General features: G+C 41.6%; 1 protein-coding gene across 2 annotated transcripts in view; it reads right to left on the bottom strand.

The window, feature by feature from the left end:
- Positions 1 to 23,317, bottom strand: part of tmcc1a (transmembrane and coiled-coil domain family 1a) — a 42,940-nt gene that overhangs the window by 3,096 nt on the left and 16,527 nt on the right. Inside the window, exons 1-3 of one of the 2 annotated variants that reach the window (XM_083895704.1) lie at positions 5,887 to 6,017; positions 2,381 to 2,638; positions 1,148 to 1,839 (exon numbers count right to left, since the gene is read on the bottom strand). In XM_083895704.1, coding sequence (XP_083751830.1) covers positions 1,148 to 1,839; positions 2,381 to 2,638; positions 5,887 to 5,925 — 989 coding nt within the window. In that variant the 5' untranslated portion in view covers positions 5,926 to 6,017. Of the gene's footprint in view, positions 1 to 1,147; positions 1,840 to 2,380; positions 2,639 to 5,886; positions 6,018 to 23,317 lie in introns of those variants that run through there. The other variant, XM_083895705.1, reaches the window with a different exon arrangement.

Here is a 23,317-nt window from a genome sequence, read left to right as displayed (position 1 = left end):
AAATATTCACATTTAAGAAGCTAAAACAATCAGAAATCTTGTTTTAATCATGAAGAAAGCTTCAAAGCGATTAATCGATTATCAAAATTTAGTAATCGATTAATTGTTTCAGCTCGAGAGACTTCACAGTTTATTGAGGATACACAGAAAATAATAAAAGCACCACGTACAAGTTGCACAATGTGCTTGACGGTAGACTAACTCCGTTTGCAAATGTGCATATTTTCTTGGTTTCTTGTTATTATTATTAAAATATTATCACCTTCACCAAGGGCACGATGTTTCTGAACCATGTTTTGAGTGAGAAACACAACAAAAAAAGAGAAAAGGACCATTTTTAATTAAGTTATCTGGGAATGTAGGTTAGAGCCCAAGGAAGAAAATCAGGGTTTTGGAAGATACAGATTCTGGAGGTAGGAGCAGCCCCTCCAGTTGCTATTATTATTATTATTACTAGCATTTATTCGTATCCCGAGCATTGTTTAGTTTGCAATTTTTCCTTCTTATCTTCTCTAACTATCCCCAATTCACTTATTTATAAATATGACATTTCATTCAATAGTTTATTGTACCTTTTTTCCCCTTTAGATCAGTGTTCCTCAATCCTGGGGCCCTGGGGACCCACTGGCCCTGCATGTTTTAGATGTTTCCCTGTTCCAACACGCCTGATTCAAATGGTCCAATCATCAGCAAGCTCTGCAGAAGCCTGATAACGACCCATTTATTTGACCCAAGTGTTTCAGAGCAAGGAAACTGGTAAACACACAGGACCACGATTGGGAAACGCTGCTTGAGATCAAAAATTCGATTTGAAAACGACTACTTGTTCAGCCCTGTTCCTGTTATCATGGGGGCGTTTCATTTTTACGGTTACAGCAACCGCCTAACTCGAGAATGAATGTCCCGGGCACTTCCATATTAACGGTCCAGGTCCAGGTCAAGGTTTAGTTTTTATCCGCTGTGAGCTAGCTTTGATAAAAGAACTGCATGGAGCACCAGCAGGGCGTGTGATAAAGAACCAGATAGCGCAGTCAGGACTAGCGTTCTAAATATAGTAACTCCTCCTGATGACACACTGCTGGCTTTTTAGGGGATTTCAAGTGCCGATTAAAATCATGCACGAGACGTGTTGTTTGTTTTTTCATACCTGAAGCGCTCCTCCTGTAATGCTTGCATAACAACCGTGTAGTCTCTCTGATAGTGGGTCTTCAAGCCATCCAGGCTCTCCTCCAGCCTCGCCTGACCCTCCCTCAGCTCCTGTACCTCCTGCAGCAGCATATCCAGGCCTGAGTTTTGGCTCCTCTCCAGTGTGTTGCCCCGAGAACTAGGGGGGCCTCCGGGGGCCCCTGTGGTGCTGTTGGCCCCCGCCGAGCCCGACGTCGCACTCGAGCAGTCGTCCTCGCTGCCATACTTGGGACTGGACTGGAAGTGATGCCCAGCGATGCCCAGTGACCGCCCACCAGCCACGGGCACGCCATCGTCCACCGAGGGATCATCCAGAGAGTCTTTGAGGGAAGGGATGTTGTCAGCGCTGCCGAATTTGTGGCGAATCAGCGACGCGATCTCTCGGGGTTTGGAAACGACGGCCCCTGCGGCAGAATGCGTGGCCTGGGAGAAGCTGGACAGGCCTCCCTTCACACTGTCCACCACGCCTTCACTGAAGCCTGTGACCTTGGCGCCGACGTCCTTCAGTCCCTGCTGCATGTCCCGCAGAACGTCCTTGGGTTGGCGCGCGATGCCATTGTGCTCGACCTCTCGCAGCTTGCGGTGGTAGTGCTCCAGCTTCCTTTGCAGCTGCTGGATGGTCTGCGCTGACTTCTGGTTCTTCTTCTCAAAGACCTGACAGAATCAGGTGTCATTAACTCAGGAAATGGACACGATATGTGAAGAAGAAGAACTTTATAAGGCTGTATTTTTGTAATTGAGTATTCGGCCAATTATTTTTCGATTAACCGAGCACGCAAAATGCAAAATTATTACGATGCATTATTTATTAAAAAAAAAAAAAAACATATATTTTTTTTTTTTTTATCCAAGAACTTGATTAATCGAGGAAAAATCAGTAGAATACTCAATTACAAAAATATTTGATAGCTGCAGCCCTAGTAAGCTACATTAAATCAGCTAACATCAATGTTTACGTTAGCGTGTAAACATAGATGAGCATGTCCCGCCAGCTAAAATTCAGGTGTGCGTCTTCTAAAACGGTACGCGTGGAACAACCATCCCTGTGCTGAACAGGCCGCGTGAGATAGGAATTTTTGTAATCGAGTGACTCAAATCACTCGAGTTATCGTTGCAGGCCTACTACTATATTTTCACCAATTCCTGCCCTTTAAACTTCTCCAATTTTAGGACTCGATAGAACTCTTCACTTTACCTGTTTGATGCGCGTGCTTTGCTGTTTGTCGGCATTGTTGGCCAGTTTGAGGTACTCGGCGACGTTGTCGTCCCTGGCCGTCTGCTCGATCTTAATCTGCTCGGTGAGCTTGAGGATCTTCTGCTGCAGCTGGGCGATCGCCTGCTTAGTGCGCTGAGGGTCGAGGACACCGTCCTCGGCCCCCGTGAACGAGCCGTCGGTCCCACAAGACACGGCCAGCGGCGTTTGGCCGAGTGCGCTCACCTCCAGCCGGTCGATCTGAGGGAGGGGGAAAAAAGGTCAAGGGAAAAAAGTTAGAATAAGGAATAAAAGATGAGGAAGACTGGAAGAAAAAAAAACATTGAGTGGCATATTGAGGTGTCAGTTTGCTGACAGTGGGAAAAAAAAGAAGCTTCTGCATTTACGTCTGAAAATAGAGCAAAGTGAAGCAGTAAAAAAGGGCCACTTGCGGTCACTTTTTCGTAAAGAGGAACAGGTAGAATATTCATTTTTCATTCAGAGCTTTAAGAAGAAGTTAAGAAATTAAGAAATGAAAATGAAAAGAACAAAAACAAAACTCAATAGTACCAGGTTTAGTAGAACGATTGTGAATGAATACCAAATTGCGATTATTGCAGTGATGATTTCAGATATCAGTGGGAATTTTTACATCATTATTCTCATCTCAGATCTGTGAGAAACAAATCTGTAGAATAAGATGTGCATAGGTCACGACAATAATCTTATTTCTACATATATTTTGGCTTTAAAAAACACTGTTCCTCATACAGTATAATTTTGTAAAGCAGTTTCACAGATTGAGAATATTCTCCAAAATGAAACCGCTGCTTTCCCACTCAGATTTCAATAAAAAGTCATCAATGCATTTAAATCCTGTGGACTAGATTACTGTGACTCAGTCCACTCTGGTATCAAGAGTCAAAAGTCTCTCTCTCTCCAGCTGGTCCAGAGTCTGCTTTTAACAGACAATGACACATCACTCCAATCCTGGCTGCTCCTTCACCAGCTCCCTGTATGTTCTAGAATTGACTTTAAAATCACATTTTATCAGCCACCTCACATCGCTGCATGAGGTTCTTGAGCAGGGTCTTCCTGAAGATTATTGTACTTTTTACCCCTTCACTTTATTCCATTTTAAATCACTTCTTAAAACCATTTTTAATAGACTGGCATTCATGCAACCATGTCTTTCTATATATGTATTTTCTACTTATTAATTCACCATTATTTTTGGATTGTTTGGCTTAATATTTTCATCATCTGGACCAATCAAAGCAGATTGTGAACTCTTTTTTAAAAAGTGCCATACAGATAAAGTTATTATCATATTTATTTTTGCAGATGTTGGGTCAGATTTTGTCACAAAGGCACAAAAAAAAGCATTTAGTCTCTCTTCCTCTTTGAATCCAGACTCAAAACCCACCTGTTCAAAATAGCCTATACTGTCTGTCGTCCTGTAGTCTGATTTTATTATTAGGGTTTTGAGCATGACTGTGTAAGAACCCTCTTGAAATTGAAAAGGATTATTATTATAATTATTATTCCGCCAAATGAATCGCATTTTTGAGGGCCTGAATTTTTGAGGGTCACCAGGACCGCATCAATCCTGGTGAAAATTGGATGTGGGAGGGGCCAATAAGCGTAGCGCTCGCTGTCCAAATTCACCCTAAAAGCTCACATAGAGTGGTCCTGTTGCACATATATGTTAGTTATGGAGGTCTACTTACATACATTAACTTGTTTTTATGGTCAAAAACCTCCTAGTTGCTGTAAATGAGCCGATAGAAATCTCTCCTTACTGACGCTCTCGTCAGTCACGGTGTTTCAGACTGAAATCTCACCCCGAGAAAACAGACTGTGTTGTGATTGGCCAGCCAGCGTAGAGCCTTCCCAACTATCTTGTGATTGGCCAATACCCGGAAGTGACATAATTTGCACACCAGCTCTCAGAATCGCAGCTCCCCCCTCTGGAACGGTGGATGCACTGCTACTCATTATCAAAACATTGTTTTAACAATGTTTAAAAATAGTTTCGTCACGACTCCCCGCCGCAGTCCCTTTTGTGACTTTGACCCGGAGTCTGAAGACACTGTCGTGTTTTACTGCTGGTGAAACACCTCCACAACGGACGTTATTCTTCTTCTGCGGTTCAATGTACGCAACCGTATGTGCCCGGACTAGTACTAGGATCAGCTGTTCAGGAGAAATGCTGTTTACTTAACCAGAAGGGTTTTTTTCAGAGATCTCGCTGAGCCCGAGATTACAATACATCAAAGCGTTCTCAGCAGTGGCTGAACTGTTTGTTTGGAGCCTTCAGGGCTTCATAAACGAGGTAATGGCGCAGATACACACTTAAAAAACAGCGTTAATTGGGACTTCCGTTCTAGGTCCGCTTTAACACCACAATTATCGTACATCGGGGTGTCAAACTCATTTTCACTGAGGGCCACATCAGCATAATGGTTACCCTCAAAGGGCCAGATGTAACTGTCATACAGAATAAATTTAACTAAATCTAACCAAATATAATATAAAGGTAACTACTCCGTAACGTATTGATAAATAACGTTCTGTATTTTTTACTTATTCAATTTCACTCGTCGCATGATGCATATACAATGATACACTGTGATCTAGTGGCAGTGCCATTCACTTTGTGGGTAACGCAATCGCCATGCATTGTGGGAAATGTAGTTTATGGTCAACACACGCCTTAATGCAGCATAGACCTATTTTAACACAGATTTTTAAGACCAATTAATCACTCACGGGGCCACAAAAAAAATGATGTGTCGGGCCACATCTGGCCCCCGGGCCTTGAGTTTGACACGTGTCGTACATGCACGAAAATCGGTACACATCTGTAGGAGGTCCGGACGAAGAAAAAATTACATCATGACCGTGATCCAAACCCAACAGGAAATCCGCCGTCTTAAATTGAGAGGCCATTTTTGGAAGTGTCCTTGGGTGTTGGAAAGAAGCTTATAAAAAGTTATTATTTATGGGAAAAAAAAGACTATTAGCTTAATTGAGTTGTTTCTGTAGACTGGGGAGCTTTAATGACAGGAAGGACAGTGTGACTAATGTCTTGAAAAACCTCAGGGGGATGACGAACACAGAACACTGTGTTAACTACTGAAGCTCATCCAGCAACAAGGGACAGGGGATTATGACCAAAACACGATTCTCACCGCTGAGCAAACACATTCAAGTCATGACTGCGGCTCAAAGCAAAACTTGGCTTCCACAAGACACACAAAACCCGGCATTTAAACAGAGGCGTACCACAACAACCACAACAACACACACACACACGCCCGGTGAAACACCTGAGGCTAACCTGTGAGCACATGGCCATGACTAATTGATGACAGTCAACAACAGAAACCACAGAGCATCCGGGGAGGGAAAACCGAGCATGAAACTTTCTCGAAACTAATATGAGCCAATAAAATACTGTGTTTTTAATGTTTAATTCATTGAAACCCCGGGCAGCAGCTGCTCACCTTCCCGTTCGTCAAACGCAGCAGTTGCTCCCAGTGCATTTTCTCCGGCGTGACGCTTCTCTCCGTGTGTTTTCATGAGTCTCGACACTCTTTAAACTCATTAAACAGCTCTACGTGTGTCTGTGTTTGTCAGTCTGTGTCTGTAAGTCCCACAACAGCAGCAGCAGCTCGTATTCAGCCGGTGTCGTTGCCTCCTCCTCTGACTACTAGCTTGTTGTGAAAGTTGAATCCACCTGAAACTCCGTCAACCGGCAGAGCGGAGAGGCCACGCCCCCTTCACTCATATCTCTCTCTCTCTCTCTCTGACCCCGCCCCCTCTGTTACAAAGTTTAAAGGGATGACATCATCCTCTACAAGACAGCTGCCAATCAACTGATAACACAAATAGATCCTTTAGGGACTTTTGCATTTAAAGTTACTCCACCAGTATAACTGACTAATCCAGGGGCGTTTCAAGAAACTGTTAGGCCCCCAAGCAAAAGAGGCCCGGTATATTCATAAAATATAAGGGGTAAAAAAAAAAAAAAAAAAAAAAAAATCGCAATTCAATTCTAATTCAATTTTTTTCTATTTTGAAAAACCACACAAAACACCAGTTTGTGTTATTTGTGTGCAATTTATTTTTGTAAGAGAAAAAGGCAGCTAGCCCAAGCTTTTATTTCTGCAAGTTATTCTTTTTTTATTTTACAGTAAGTAAGTTTTTATTTGTTTCGAAATGAATAAATGTTTACTTTTGTCTTAAGTTTGCCTTTGTGTGATTAAATCATTGGAATCAGTGTATTTGAAAATCACATTATCTTATACAAACTGTATTGTTTTGATGCCATAATTTGCCTGAACACTATGCATTGTATCAATTTTTTTAATAGAGAATCTATTTTGAATCGAATCGTGATCCTAAGAATCGGAATCGAATCGAATCGTGAGACCCCCAAAGATAAACAACGAGCTGCTGTTTTGTTTTAAGTCCACTTGGAACCGAAATCTGCAGCTAACAGCTGAGCGGCTAACAGCTCGTCCCGCTAAAAACAACTAGCGACAACAAACAGGCATTTTGTCACCAACTCAATTTTTATTTTGTCGTAACGCGTAACCAAGATGATTAAAATGGACCCACAGTGATCCTATGGCACATATATGTGCGTTATGATGGTCTAATTACATACATGAACTTGTTTTTATGGTCAAAAAACCTCCTAGTTGCCGCAAACGAGCCGAACAAAAAAATTGCGCAGATACACACCAAAAAACAGTGTTAATTGGAGTAAAAGTGCACGTCTTATTTAAGAAATGTAGTGGAGTAGAAGTAAAAGCTGTCAGAAATATAAATAACAGCGTAAAAGTACAAATACTTGTTGAATTTAATTGGAAAACTTTTCCATTTGTGCAAAAGTCACCTTTTAAAATATTACTTGAGTAAAAAGTCTTAAAGTACTTGGTAGCTAAGCGGCTAACAGCTGGTGCAACTAAAAACAACTAGCGACTAACAAACAGGCATTATGTCACCAACTCAACTTTTATTTTGTAGTAACGAAAATGGTTAGGGAAATGTATCGGAAATGTATCGGAGTAAAAGTACATGTTTTTTTTGTAAAAGTTAAGAAATGTAGTGGAGTAGAAGTAGTCAGAAATATAAATAACGAAGTAAATTTCTACTTTTTTAGTACTTTCAAGTCACGCTCTTTATATTTGTATAAAGGCAGCTACTGTACGCTGAAAAACTGTTTAATACTTTAACTTAAAGTGACATTACTGCAGTACCTTTACTTGTAATTGAATATAGTATTTTAATACGACAATTAAAAATAGTTATCTGGTATGTAGCACACAGCTATGCAGGGTAATAGCATATTTCTGGTGTTAATCATTTATGACTGATGTCATCTACTATTCATGACCTTTAACAACAAAAGAGTGAGCAACACAAAGCCACACATACAAAAAACAACAACAACACTTCCTGGGCTCGAGGCGAATCCTCACAACAAAGATGACACAAAAAAAAAAAAAATCATAAAACAACTGGGTTAAACAAATATAGAAGTGAAAAGCAAATATTTGAGTGTGTATGTAAGTGTTGAACAAAAGGACTTGAAAGGACAGACTGAGAGTCTGCGCCATGTTCAGACCACATCAGCTCCCAGTTTCTCCGTCTGCACCTTCGCCTCAGCCAATAGCAGGAGAGTCTCAGTGGGCAAGAAAAACCGGTTTGACGTCTCTGAACCACATCAACAAGTGTTCGCCCGAGTGTAGGGAGACACTTCACAGTTCTCACTTTGCATTTAAACCGTTTTAAGGTCATTTAACTCGCATTAATGACTCTACTGCGGGCACTTAAACAGTAAAAGGAGGAGAGCCCCGCAGTCCTGAGTCAATTTATGCTAACAAAGTTGCATAATCCTTATAAATAACAAAACGAGGGAATCCGAAATAATGAATCACTGAACCAGAGTAACCTGCCCCGGGGGGCTGGCACAGAAAAGAAGTGACGACGCGACGGCGGTAACGGCACGTGGTCTCTTCCTCGGGTCTATAAAAAAACTATTATTAATAGCAAGGAGAGGGCACGGTGGGAATAAAGCGCTGTGTCATGAAGATCCGTCTCAAAGACGACCCAATGATCAGCCTCATCAAACACACACACACACACACACACACACACAGTACAGTATGTGGAGATAAAAAAAAGGGCAAAGGACGACTTCAGCTGCACAGAGCAGATAGAGGTTATATAGACACAGCGATGATAAGGAGATGACCCGTACACACTGGTACCAAATCAACACCCTTTAATTGATTTAATTAAATAAATAAATAAATAAACATTTGCAGTTACAGAAGAGTTTCTCGGTTACGTATTTATACAGGAAGCAGAAAACAGCTGCGGTCAGACAGCCACAGGTGTGCACGCCCCCTTTCAGACGGCTCGGGTGTCCGTGACGACGAGTCGCTGCATAGTTATGATCTCATCTTTCATACAACACTCAGTGCACAGTTATGTTACCACACACACACACACACACACACACACACACACACACACACACACACACACACACACACACACACACACACACACACACACACACACACACACACACACACACACACACACACACACACACACACACACACACACACACACACACACACACACACACACACACACACACACACACACACACACACACACACACACACACACACACACACACACTGTTCTGTTCCCGTTAACAAACCAATTGTCGGTACACGGTCAGTGTCATCCCCCCCCCCCAGGTTTTTCTGTGTCTAATCATGCGTGTAATTAAAGACGGTCGAGCTAAAGGATTGCGCTAATTTCCCAGGGTTTGACGGAGCCCAAACATGTTGACGAAGCACAGGTTCTGCATCACAGGAGCCCCTCGCAGCCTAATTAGGCAAACGGAGTGTGTATGTGTGCTTGTAATTGGGTGTGTGTGTGTGTGTTAGGCTGCCAGATCCCACATTGATTTAATGTTATCAGATAAGTGTGAAACACAAAAGAGTCTGTGTGGAACTGTCCCTTGCCCCCTTCAATGCACACACAAACACACACACACACACTCATGAACCTCTTTTACACTAAAACTAGCGTATGAACCCGAGTGAACCCACTGAAAAAAGATAATAAACACAGTTGTTGGTCTCGTCTGTGGTGTTTTTCCACCTGTGTGTGGACCGCGACCTCACAGTCTGAGAAAGAAGAAGAAAACAGCGGCGGGTTACTAGTCTTGTTCTTTGGGTTTCTTTCGATGTGTTTCAGTGATGAAATATGCAGAAATATGCAGATATGAAAAAATTTAAGAAGACGAGGAGAATTTAACTTCTCCTTCTTCTGTTTTTTTTGCTTTTTTGTCGGTTTCAGGGCTGGAACCGACAAGTCTGCATGCATTGCAAAAGACAAAAAATCCTTGAAAGCCAGGTTTTACCAGGTTTTTTTTGGCCAGTGTGAATAAAGTACCCTGAAGCGTGATCTCACTCCACCCAAACTAGGTCTGCCTGCTGATCCACGTAAAACTGTAAAAGGACCAGAGCTGCAACAATTATTCAATTACAAGTCAATGACTACATTAATCGTCAACTAAAACTAAAGTTTTTTTTTTTTTGTGCTGTCAAACGTTAATGCGTCAACACCGTTTAACGCCGTCAACGTTAACGTACATATCACGTTTCCATGACGACTGACCAGAAAAAAGACGCGTGTGACGTCATGTTTACGTGACTCTGGACTGTTAAAATGAGTCTCTAAAGTAACGCTAAACTTTAAAAACAGAGGCACACATACGTAGTACACAGGTAAACTGGTAATTTGCAGCGCTGCTCTTTTCCTTTAATAAACAGACCGCTCCAGTTCCACTGTAGGCGTGCTAACGGCGCTAAAAGGAGCTAATGCAGCTAACGGAGCTAACTGGTAAATGGTGCCTGGACTCCGGTGTCACGGCACGTAAACATGACATCATGCCCGCATTGTTTCTGGTCAGTCGTTGTGGAAACGTGTTGTGCGTTAGCATGAATTTTTTTTTAATAATTAAAACATGTTTTCTGACTTTTCAGCTTCTTAAAGGAGACATGGCAATAGTATCCGGAAGAGCAGAAGTCTGCGAAGTGCTCTATTCTTGGCCGCACAGTGCAGCACAGAGTTCTACACAAACTTCCAGCCTCAGAGGATTTACATTTTATATATGACGGCAATGTGCCGGCTAGAGTCGGCAAATGATGGCTTTTCCAAATGCTAACTGCTGTTAGCTGCCGTCAGTGACACTGACGTAGTTTCCTGTGTCTGATCTGCATTTAAAGAGACAGGCACTCAAAAGAGAGCGTTCTGAACAGGGCTGTTTTGGCAGAGTGATTGAACTGCTGTGGTGCTTCATCCTTAAGGTATTTTGACCAAAGCAAGTCACAGACATGTTCATTAGGACACCAGGGAACTAGGTTAGCTTGGAGAAATAGGCTATAATATAATAGTCTGCTTTAAATGTGAATATTTTCTGGATTCATTTCTCCGTATGACAAAGAAATCATTAAAACTGAAAAATGTTTGTGGTCCGATCGTTTCAAGGTTCGGGAAACGCTAATCGACATTTTATGGACCAAACAAATACTTGTGATAATAATCATTAGTTGCAGCTCTAAAAAAAGCACAGACAGCACTGACTTACACTGGATCCAGCCGAGGCCTGAACACACAGACCTGTGGCCAACACAAACAGGCATTTAGAAATCATTTCCGTGCTAATGTTATTAGATATGCATCACACGTAATTCAATACATGCAACAAGAGCATGTTGTACCGTCTCATAACACACACACACACACACACGCACACCCCAAATTCTCGCCTGTTGAATGAAGGTCACAGAAAATAGGCTGATGCCGTCACATGACATTTTCTAATGTTTGGGCAATCGCTCATTTCTCCTTCCTCTCGACCCTGTAGCTCCTCACATGTCGTCGCCGACTTCCTTCTCCTAAAAATTCTGTTTTCGTCACTCATCCATTTTTTAATAGAAATGATCGTCAAACTCTGAAGTGACCTCGACTGACAGGACAAGATTTTAATTATTCACACAGCGACTGAACCATCCCAGTCCAGTGAAGATTCCCGATCACGTTAAACACAACAGGGATACATCAAAGACCACGTCAGAACAACAGGAACAAGATTATGGAGTTCACTGTGGACGTGGGCGCTGAAGCTAATGGGGCACACGGTGATCTCTCGGTGATCTCGCCGTCACATCAGATATTTGTACTAATGTGTCATCGCCATCTGTGATGCATTCTTCCCGTCACTGGCTTTCTACTGTAAACCCTGTGATTAACCCTTCGGTGACTGACAGGACTTGGTATGCGTACTTGTCATTACTGTAACTCCTTGACCGTTTGTGACATCTAGAAAATTCTAGAAAAACATGCCGGGCCGTGAGTCCCCAGGATCAGGATTGAGAAACACTGCTTTAGGGGGTGCCACACAAAATAAAAATAAATGGACATGAACTCCTAAACTAAAAGTCTAGGACTGACCAAACAAATTTGTACGTGCAAAATAGTTCAAAGTTCAAAAATTATTATTTTTTTTTTGTCATTTTAGGGTTGAAGATATTGAATGTTGAAATTATCTTGATAAAAAAAAAAAAAGAACTCACTCATTGAACATTTTTTGACAATTCTACACCAATAAAATCTAAATAAATCCAGGCGGCCTGGTTATAATGATGGTCATAAGAGGGTTAATTCATGTATGGTGTGTTGTTTTCATCATGATTTTTTGTTTTATTTTAATTTTACCGTCCGTTATATTCCGTTTTATTTCAGGCTGTTTGATTTTAATATTGTGTCCAGTGAAGCGCACTTTGTAGCTGTGTTTCATTTGTTGATATCAAACTGTTATATTTCATCAGATGGAAGGGGGAAAAAAAATAAAGAAAAAACATCCAAATATATCAGCCAAAAAACATTGGCATCGTATATCAAACATTGGCTGCGATGATGTTTACAGATTGGCATCAAAGCCTGAGAAAAACCAATATCAGGCCACTTCGAAATTTGTCTTCAGGGCGTATTTAGACTTAACGAGCCAGTATTTTACTGACTGTTAATTTAAATTAAGCTGGTTGTTCAAGCAGTTTTTTAATATCACTGAAAAATATATTGTACAACACATAATACTAAAGGTAATGTTTGACTCTTAGCAATTATTTGCCGATCTTTAAGACGACATTAACCTTTTAACGCTGAGCATATCACAGACGACACGTTTGCGCAAACGTATTTTACCGACTGTTTATTTAATTAGGTTTAAGCTGGTTGTTCAAGTAGTTTTTTAAATATATTGTAAAACACATAAAGCTCAATACTCAATGTGGATGAGTAGATAAAGGCTTTTCCTTATTCCACAGCTAAATATGCAATCTTAAGATTTTGCTTATTCGTAGCACTATTTTGGCTAACGTTAAGCTAACGTTAAGCTAACTTTTAGATCAATGTTTGACTCTTATCTTTAAGACGACATTAACACTTTAACAACGAGCGTATCGCAGACGACACGTTTGCGTAAATGCATTTAGCATTACCGTAACGGAAGCCGAGAAGTTGTTCTCCGACCAGAGAAGAGAGATTTGGAAAACCTTTCTGGACATTGAGACAAAGACTCAAATATTGTACAAATATTATTACTCATATATGTAATATTAAATATGCTTTATACTGTTCAAATTTCAAATTTCACACGCAGAATCTGGAGTTAATGTACGACTACAGTGTTATTTTAAATAAAACCTTTTGTTTTTCTTCATTTTAAATTGTAAATGCACTATTTTAACATGCAGTGAATTGTAAATAAGTGGAAAAAAGGGCAAAATCACTTACTCACAGGATCATTTTCAGGACCTTTTTTTATTGTTTATTGGACATTTTGAGGCTTAGAAAAAAGGCTGTCGGGGTTAATTGTGTCCTGTATTCAGCTGCTTGTGGTCTGTTGTGTGTGTTTTGTAGGGACTTATGTTTCAGGTAAGGTTGAGATAGTCTGGGGGACAAACAGCAGAAACACACACACACACAGTATTAAGCTTCTTCTCACACACCGATGGTTATCTACACCCGAGTGGAGTTTAAACCTGTGCCGACAGCAGCTTATCGCTTTAAACATGCGCCGATTTCTCACCACCAAATGTTTAAGAATGAAACAAATCCCTTCAACGTGTGTTGTGTTTTAGACTTACAGATTACATAATTGTCTTAAACACAGTATTTAGTGCAAACATGACAAGCATAATAATCCCTGGCAGTGCTTGCTTCGGATACGCGCTGAAACGCTTAAGTTACCTTTAATCTCTTTCTTATTTATTACACAAAGACTGTTATGTTCTGTGGTCCAAGGTCGAGCTCGAGCCAATTTGCGAACGCAAAGGAAACTTTACCCGTTTGCTTGTCAAGTCTCTCATTCCTGTTGATCGTCCCTGCGATGTCAGCCAATTAGGCAGCAGTCTCAGGTGGCAGGATGCAAAAATGTCACCGCCGCTCATTCGGGTTTCTTTCAGGTAAATCGTTTCCGCTCGACGGCATCGCGTCACTAATTTGAGGAGAGTTTGTCTGTGGTCCCATCTGTCGCAACGTCATCAAAGGCCTCCCGCGTCCCACCGGAGGGCAATCGTGCTTCGGTACGACATCAACAGCTGAAAGGAGCGTGATGTCACCCATCAATTGATTCAAGGGAACACCTGTCTGCCTGTCCAGTAACTGTCCAATGGCTTCACTTTGCCAGGCTTCAAACTTGACTCCGGTCAGTGCAGTGGAAATGCAACAGATATATCACTAAAAAACAGTCGCGGTGCCAACAGAGAGAGATTACGTCACAATATGCCGTACAGTTAACGCTGTTGTAGCCTTATCTTGAAGTCCGATATCCACAAGGAACGTTGATCCACAGAGAGATCTTAATTAAGGTGTTGAACGCAAGTCTCCGCTGTCCTTCATCTCCCCACTTCTGTCACTTATTCCTCAGTGACTTCACATGTGGCAGACTGAACTTCACACTCATGATTAGTCGGTGTGATCTTTAACCCTGCAGTCTGGCAGTCAGAAAGTGAGCTACGACATGTACGTCGTGACTAATTTCCAAGTCGTTTAATTAAACAAGTGTTATTTCATTGGCAGTGCAGAAATGCACCCAAAAAATACTTGGATTAGTTATTCAGTGAGTAAGCCCTTCCTGTTCACATCTTAAATAATGAAACTCACTGCTGAGAGAGCAAGAGAAAAAAGCAGGGCTGTACTATCACACCTAATCTCCGTGAAGACAAAATCCTGTTCATACAACAACATTGGTCTTTTTGCCAGATGCCGTGGCTTCAAATGATTCTAAAAGATCTTGTGGATTCAACAGTGCAGGTCAAAGCACAGGGCATGTTACACACTGCCGTTATATCGAGTTAGCCGCCATTATAGAAAGCAGTATTTATTGGGGAATTTTGTTTTTAAATAATTGTAAATAATCCATCTGCAAAACTACTGTCATTAAAAAAAGCAAAGTATTTAACGCAACCAAAAATGGAAACCTCTTTTCACCCTCCAATAAAGCACCAAAAATCTTGCAGGTTGCTTCTTAAAGTTTGACAGGCTCTTGTTATCCAGGCACAAATTGGATTTTACCATGATATTCCTGTGTTTTTCACTAATAGTCACTTGCTGAGCTGCTGGACACAGTGATACGATCGTAGCACACAGCAGCAGCAGCAGCAGCTGTCTGCTGCCTGTCGAGTAGATGCCAATTGCTACCCTATTACCCTTAAGGATGAAGCACCACAGCAGTTCAATCACTCTGCCAAAACAGCCCAGTTCAGAACGCTCTCTTTTGAGTGCCTGTCTCTTTAAATGCAAATGAGATACAGGAAACTACGTCAGCGTCACTGAGGCTAATGGCAGCTAACAGCAGTTAGCAGTTTGGAAAAGCCATCATTTGCCGACTCTAGCCGGCACATTGGCGATCATATATAAAATGTAAATCCTCTGAGGCTGGAAGTTTGTGTAGAACTCTGTGCTGCACTGTGCAGCCAAGAATAGAACACTTCGCAGACTTCTACTCTTCCTGATACAAAGAGCAGAAGCAATCCTGTGTTTGTTTTAGGGACAAAGCAAGGACAACAAATCCAGGAATGTCTCATTGTGACGTAGCAATGAGTGCGGAAGTCAACATAGCGTGTTTTATCTCATGTACTTAGACTGAGGAGGACCACAAAAACATGACCGAGTCATCTTTTTTCACACTTTGCCGACTCATAGGGCCTCCAGAGTCCCAAATATAAGGATTAAAAAGTTGATTTTGCATAATATTCCCGCTTTAATCAGTAATGTGTGAGTGTATTTGACAGTGGTTTGAATATAACAGACATTTGTTTATGTTTAAATTTAAACTGCAGACCTCTTGTGTTAGGTTACATCCAACATGTCCCCCCCCCTTCCATTATGATGAAGACTTGACACGAGCTTCAATCACTGATAAATAGAATGAGTCAAAAACTCCAAATATAAATGACAGGAAAGGTTCAACATGAACACAAATATAATATGAACAGGTGGAGACTCACGGTGGCGGAAGCTGGAAGTGGCGAGGTGTCTGCAGTGACCAGGTTGAGGATGACCTCCATGTGCAGGTTTGATTTTCTGTTTGTTTGTCTTATTTGTGTGATTGTCCCCGAGGAGACAACCACGTCCAAGGACGAGGGGAAGAGCGAGGCCTCGACGGAGTCCTCATCATTTACGACACTTCTCTTTGACAGAGTCCACTGGATAAAAGACTCCACTTGGCAACCTCTGGCTCGATTAAACATCCAGAATCCACAGATTGCTCAGTCGCCTCCAGCAGTGAACCTTGACTGTCTGCAGTGACTCTGCATCAGCTCTAAAAACATGTGCTCTGCGGCGCACAGCGACCCAGCAGGGAGAATCCCACGGATCACACATGTAAGCACTTCCACACCACGTATGACGTGTGCTCGTGGGAGAACAAGGACTTGGCTTAATCGGATGAGGACCGCATCGGAACGGAAGGTAAACAGAAGTCCATCGAGCATAAAATCCTCAAAGTGTGAAAAAGAGAGGCAGTGGACGGATGTGAGGGAAGCGAGGGAGCAAAGGAGCGAGGGTTTGTGAGAAAACTGTGGTTTAAAGTGAGGGGGGGGGCTTTTCCTAGGACTGGTTCAGCTATCAAAACAGCTAAGTCAGAAAGAAAGAAAGAAATCTTCCAAAACCCCTTGTTTCAATTATCACACAGTTTGACTGTCACAGCCAATCAGCTCGCGCCGTGATCACGCTCTTCTAAATCACCTTCCTCTGCCTCTCAGACTCAACGGTGACATGAAACGTATTCTTCAACAAATGCAAAAGAAACACAACTTACAGTCCTACTTACACAGATTACACTACAGTCATATGACGATGACAAAGCTGCTATTCAAAAGTCTGCATATGTACCGCACACATGACTACGGCCTCTGTCTGCGTCACTGCACACTCTTAGAAATAAGGGTTCCAAAAGGATCCTTCTACAAGGCCTGAGGTTCTAGCTGGAACCATTTGCTTTTGAAAAACCCTTTCCAGAACAAAGGGTTTTTCAAGGGTTCTTGGTAACACTAATGGTTCCAGTAAGAACCATTTTGATCCAGAGAACCCTTTAAAACCCCTTTTCCTGAATAAAGGGTTTTAAAAGGGTTCTTGGTGGAACCTTTACAAAAAAAGTTTCTACCTGGTGCCAAAAAGGGTTCTCCTATGAGGACAAGCCAAAGAACCTTATATGGGTCTACTTAGCACCACACTTATTACACTTACAGAAACAAAGTTTAAAACACTTCCCAGCTCCCATAGAACGGGAAGTACCAATTTACGCTGTTTTGTAGTGTGTATCTGTGCCATTACCTCGTTTATGAAGCCCTGAAGGTTCTAAACAAACATTTCAGCCACTTCTGAGAACGCTGTGTTTTATTGTGATGTTGGGCTCAGCGAGATCTCTTAAAAAACCCGGTCTGGTTACGTAAACAGCATTTCTCCTGAACAGCAGATCCTCCTGCTCCGGGCACTAGTCCGGGCACATCCGGTTGTTTCACGAGCGACAGTGTCTTCTGACTCTGGGTCTGACTCCGGGTCAAAGTCGTAAAAGGGACTGCGGCGGGGAGTCGTGAAGAAGCTGGGTGTGAGATTTCAGTCTGAAACAACGCGACTGACGAGAGCTTCAGTGAGGAGAGATTTCTATCGGCTCATTTGCAGCAACTAGGAGGTTTTTGACCATAAAAACAAGTGAATGTATGTAAATAGACCTCCATAACTCACATATATGTGCGATAGGACCACTCTATGTGAGCTTTAATCATCAGGCGCTAAAGACACAACACTTTTTCAACTCCAATCCAGTGAAAGACGTTCATTTCACATGAGGTCACTGTCATAATAAAGCTTTAAAACCTACTTCAGAGGCGAATCACTTTACCACAAATTTACAAATCAATTAAGAAGACAAAAGCAAAGCAGACAAGGGCCAGGGAGGGAGGGAGGGGGAAGAGGAGAACATGAATACAGGCTTCAATAATGAGAGAGCAGGAGGAGTTAGGGGACCAGGAGAGAGGGGAAAGCTTATGCTTATGTAAGAGCAAACAAAACTCAATATATTGATTGAAAAAAGTGCTTTTCCTTCAAAAACAAGGACATTACTAAGTGAGCCCAAACTTTTGAACAGTAGTGTATATTATTTAAATATCCCTTTAGTGGAAAGGGCAGCTTTTTTCTGTCTGACCCTGACTGGCAGTGTATTATTTGCTCTGTGAACTGAGGCCTGATGTACTTTATGTAAGCTGCACTGAAGCCTGATTTATTCTCCATCACTCAACACTTTTGATAAAAATGTCTCGAGTCCTGCACGTTTTTCAATTTATGCTCCGGTGAAAGGTTTCAGTCGCCTCCGTGTAACCACACACGCCTCCTCCGCTGTGATCGATATACCCGTCATGTGCTGCTTTTGTCATCGTAGACAGGTGGATTTGATGAAGTTGATGATATAATTGAAGAGGAGGAGGTGGTTTTAAACTGGCTTCTATTGAGGGAGGGAGCAAAAAGGGAGAATGTGCTCGAACACAAGGGTTGAAGATGACACGTCTACACTGAGACGGTGATTTCCGGTCACACTGTGCAACTAAATCCGAGTCTGTCAGCCGAGACAGGAAAATTATACGATCCAGTGTAACAAAGAAAGACGGCGCTCTCGCTCTTCAAGTGAGAAAATATGTTCTGCTTTGTTATCGGACTCTCAATAATCACAATTTACTTGACAATACCGTGCAGTTAATCTGCTCGCCCATAGCATCATTTTGGTAATGCTAGGTTACGTTATACAGTAAATCTAAAACAGTGCATATTTAACTAAAGCTCGAATTATTTCGCAAGTCAAATCATAATTTCAATATCTGTCATCCTTTTCATGACAATTTTCTGACAAGTGTCGTGTCTCAAAGGATTAATCAACTTGAGCTTTGTAATACACTCAAAAGGAACAGTTACGAAGCGTACTGCTTATTTTTCCTTCCTTCTTTCCAATTAATACACACATGTATGAAATTAAATATACATGGTGTGAAGCTTTTTTCATGATTAAAACAAGATTTCTGATTGTTTTAGCTTCTTAAATGTGAACATTTTCTTTGTTTCTTTGCTCCACATGAACAAAGAAGTAATTAAAACTGAATCATTTTGGTTTGTGGACAAAACGAGACATTCAAGAACATCCTCATTTCCAGGTTTGGCAAACACTGATCAACGATTTCCGTCATTTTCTGGACCAAATGATTAATCGAGAAAATAATCGACAGATTAATCGATTATGAAAATAATCGTTAGTTGCAGCTCTGCACATTTTATTTGTTTTAATGTCCGGTGCTTTAGGAACATCTACTGTGACCAGTGTCTGTATACGAATGTAGTTCTACACAGGGTCTCTGCAAGTCAAATTTAAGACTTTTAATAGTATGAAAAGTGTCAGTAATGACATAATGAATACAATTTAAGACCCATTACAAATCCATACTGGCAAAAAAGTACAAAAGACATGAAGGAAAATTGGAGCCACAAATTATTGAACTTGCAATTCGGCTTAGCTGTGGGTTTTCATAAAGTTTTCTCCGCTGTTATGCTAAGCTATAAAACACACCGCGGTAAAAGTAACGTTAATAGATTTTTAAGACCTTTCAAAATTGTATTTAAGACCTTTTATGAGATTTTAGGAGAATTTAAGACATTTTAAGGCCTTAAATTCTAATTATTGGATACCCTGCTACAGTTCTTACATATGACCTAAATGCCAATCGATGGTCACTTAGGGGATTTCCACACTAGATCCTTTCAGACATGAATGCATGACATACATTCCATTCCCCGCTCATGGGGGTCACTCTTGCCCTGAGGTCCATGTTCTCCTGTGGAGACTTACAGTACATGACTACCCCCTCCCCACCCCACCCAACCCCCCAGCAGCTAACGGCAGGACAAGAATACTCTTATGCTCCCAGGGTGACTCGGGGAAACATTAACACAATCTCTGCGAGCATGCCGTAAATAGCAAGAGTGGCTGTGAAAGTCCTGACAAGTGACCGATGCCTGGAAAGAGACAGAAAATGAAGACGTCGTTTTACGTTATTAGTGCAGCATAAGTTGGTCCAAATTAGAGGATAGAGGGAACAACCTCAAACTCAAATGACCTGGGTGCCAATGCGCATTTATTGCAGCCAAGTATATTATATATATAGTATATATTGTATTAATGTATTTCATGTATTAATATCAAAAACAGACATTTATTTTAAATTACATAAATAACAGCGTGGACAACTGTTATTAAAATTTGTGCCAGGAGCCGTTTCGGCCACTGCCATTCGTGTCTCAGGCCCTAACAAGCGTATTTATGTATGTAATTGAATGTTGTATATGATACTTTAATAATGGGATAATTATGACCAAATGTCTTTTTATTACTGTTATAAAAAACCTTGCTAGCAAACATATATTATATTCCATAACCTCCCTGGCAGCTTTGCCTCAGCTACACACTGTTTTTAAAAGACGGTGATGTCGTGGGCCATGTTTTCATTATATTGAGTGAGGGGCAGCATGTAATCGATTGGGGGGCCTAATCGATGACCCCAGGCCGCCAGTTTGAGACCCCTGTTGTAGGTTCTCATGTTGCACATGTGGACATGTAAAGTATGACCCCGCCTTGGAGATTTCCATTGCTGCTATATTCTTTTAGACAAGCTCAGAATGATCAGAATCCTAATATGAGGGAAACTTCCTCAAGGTGCCAGACCTTTTTTGTTTTATATTCATTTGATTGCCCGTAATCCTGTAATACCCACCCCCATACTCATTTGTATAGTTCTATAATTACACTGCTTCACTATGTAGAATTGATTTTAGTTTGGCAAAGATGTGATTTTCAATTAAAAAAGATGAATCTTTGTGTGCGAGCATGTTAGAGTATCTCAAATATTTGTGAAAATCAGGTCATTAGCCTACATTGACTTCATTTTGTTGCATCTCTTTATCCGATCAACACGTTGACAAAGAATGGCCCAGTTTGATGAATACATCACATTATCATATCTTTCTCTCTCAGTCTTACACCCGTGTGCATTTTACACAACAGTTAAAGACACGGCCTGTCGAACTGGTGATGTACGAAGTCACACACTTATCTATCTCACCGACACACCCAGAGGGAGTTAATGCTGATACAGAATCAGAGGTTATATACTGTAGATAAGAGCTCCTTCTGAATAGAATGGGATCACATAACTATATATATATACTGTATATATCGATTTATTAGTATAAGTGTTCTAGTTGGTGACCTTTTTACGGTAATAAATGGACTCTTCCACTCAGGGAATGACGGGGGACATTTGCATACCAGCAGGAATGTCGTCCCTCTTCTTTTACATGATAAGCTCCAAAGCAAGGCCCTCGCCTAAACTACATATGAAAGGCTCATTCCTTTAAAAGCTTGGCTCAGACCAGAGATAAAGATAAATAAAAAATGTACATAGTCTTCTGGTTTCACCAGGGGGCAAGAAAGAAGTCTGTTTGAATTTTTTTTTTTTTTTTTTTTTTAACAATAGCGGTCCCGTTTTTGATTTTGGAGGAACCGGGGTAAACATGAAGTTCGGGTTCGGAAAGGGTTAACCCTAACCCTAACCTAACCCAACCCTAACCCTAACCCAGGGTTAGCAGATTTTATGGGCGGAGAGAGTACAACTGTAATTAATGTTAATTTGAATTAAGGCAGAGAGAAATTAAGGTTTTGTTTTTAAAAATAACCACTTTACGTTTGGAATTAACATAAGCATTGTATTTCCTGGTGCACTACACACCATCGTCCTCTCCATGTGAGGGTATATTGTGATGATGACCCGTGCTGTGGCATGGTTTGGGGGGTGTGAGGCGTTATGTAAAAGGAAGAAGAGCAGATGCTTTGTTTGCACTGGACTGAGGGCGATTCGAGGCCTGAGAGAAGACCAAGAAGCAGACGGTCCAAACATAGCTGTGTCCAGAGCGTCCTTGTTTAAGCTTAGGGAGTAATCAATGGCCCTTTCAACAGTTGCGTAAGGTACGTACACGGCCTGAAACGTGCCGTAAAGAACCATAAACACAGCACAACAACAACAGAAAGCACCATGGAGAGCACTGACAATGACTCCTTTCAGACCTGGGTCCTGAGTGATCCTATCACGGGCAGATCACCCTAATGCTCCCAATCCTAAATACATCCTCAGACTCAATAAAAAACACCATGCTCAACACCTGATTTCCTTTTCCAATAGTTAAAATCTTACTTACTCTCTTGCAGGACATACACACAGATGTCTATACACAAACACACACAAAGTGTGTTGACAGCAGACGTATTTGTGCAGTCAGACTCATAACAACATCATTTTGTTCTTGCCAACAGTTTATGTTTGAATACAAGGAAAGGGAAGCCGGACACGATCACATGGAGTCGCAGGAGAATGCCGAGTGCGAACACTACAGTTGTACTTGGCCCAATAGATCAGTGAGGTTGGATGATGTTAATGGCAGCGCTGAACAGTTTAGAGTGCTGACACTTTTATATTTTCCACTTCAAATGGAATCATTTCAGGTTACCGCACCACAATGGAAAAAGTTGCCCAAACAAACTTGACTGCCAAAGTAGTAGAAGTCGAAACTAACACCAACTATCACTGCCAATTGGACTGTGCTCACATTAACAGGTTGGAATGACTAAGATCCAACTTTTTCTGTTGATTGTTAGTTTTCTGTTGTGACTCAGATCAGATTTCAGTGTAACAATCCAAAAATAACAGTACAACTTTATCAATAAAGTGGCTTTAATTTGCGAGCATTAGGATCAATTACAAAACAGTCGGGTAAGTCCTGGAGTAATGGCAAGAAGAAAACAATGGCGGTCGATGATCCAAGTTCACAAACTTCAATAAACGTGCGTGTCCACCATTAGCCTCACGCAGAGCGGTACACCGGGGATGCACGGACATCACCAGGTTGTCGATCGAGGCCTGGGGGATGTTGTTCCATTCCCCCTGCAGAGCCACTTGAAGTTGGCGGTTATTCTGGGGAACTGAAACCCGCTGGCGGACACGCCTATCCAGAACATCCCAAAGGTGTTCGATAGGTGACGTGTCTGGTGAATACGGCGTCATTCAGTTGTGTTGCCACAGCTGTAACGCTCAAACCCAGCACGCCAATGGCACGCTCCCTCATGATTTGTGACACCTGTGGCATATTGACAAGGGACAAAAGTCCACATTTTGGTGTGCCCTTTTATTGACCAGGCTATAAGGAGTGTCTCTGTTCTGGTCACGCATATTGACCACC

The sequence above is a fragment of the Microchirus variegatus genome (genome assembly GCF_963457635.1).
Source record: "Microchirus variegatus genome assembly, chromosome: 9".
Taxonomy (NCBI): Eukaryota; Metazoa; Chordata; class Actinopteri; order Pleuronectiformes; family Soleidae; genus Microchirus; species Microchirus variegatus.
Note: the sequence above shows the minus strand (reverse complement) of the source record. Positions and strands in the feature narration are given on the sequence as shown.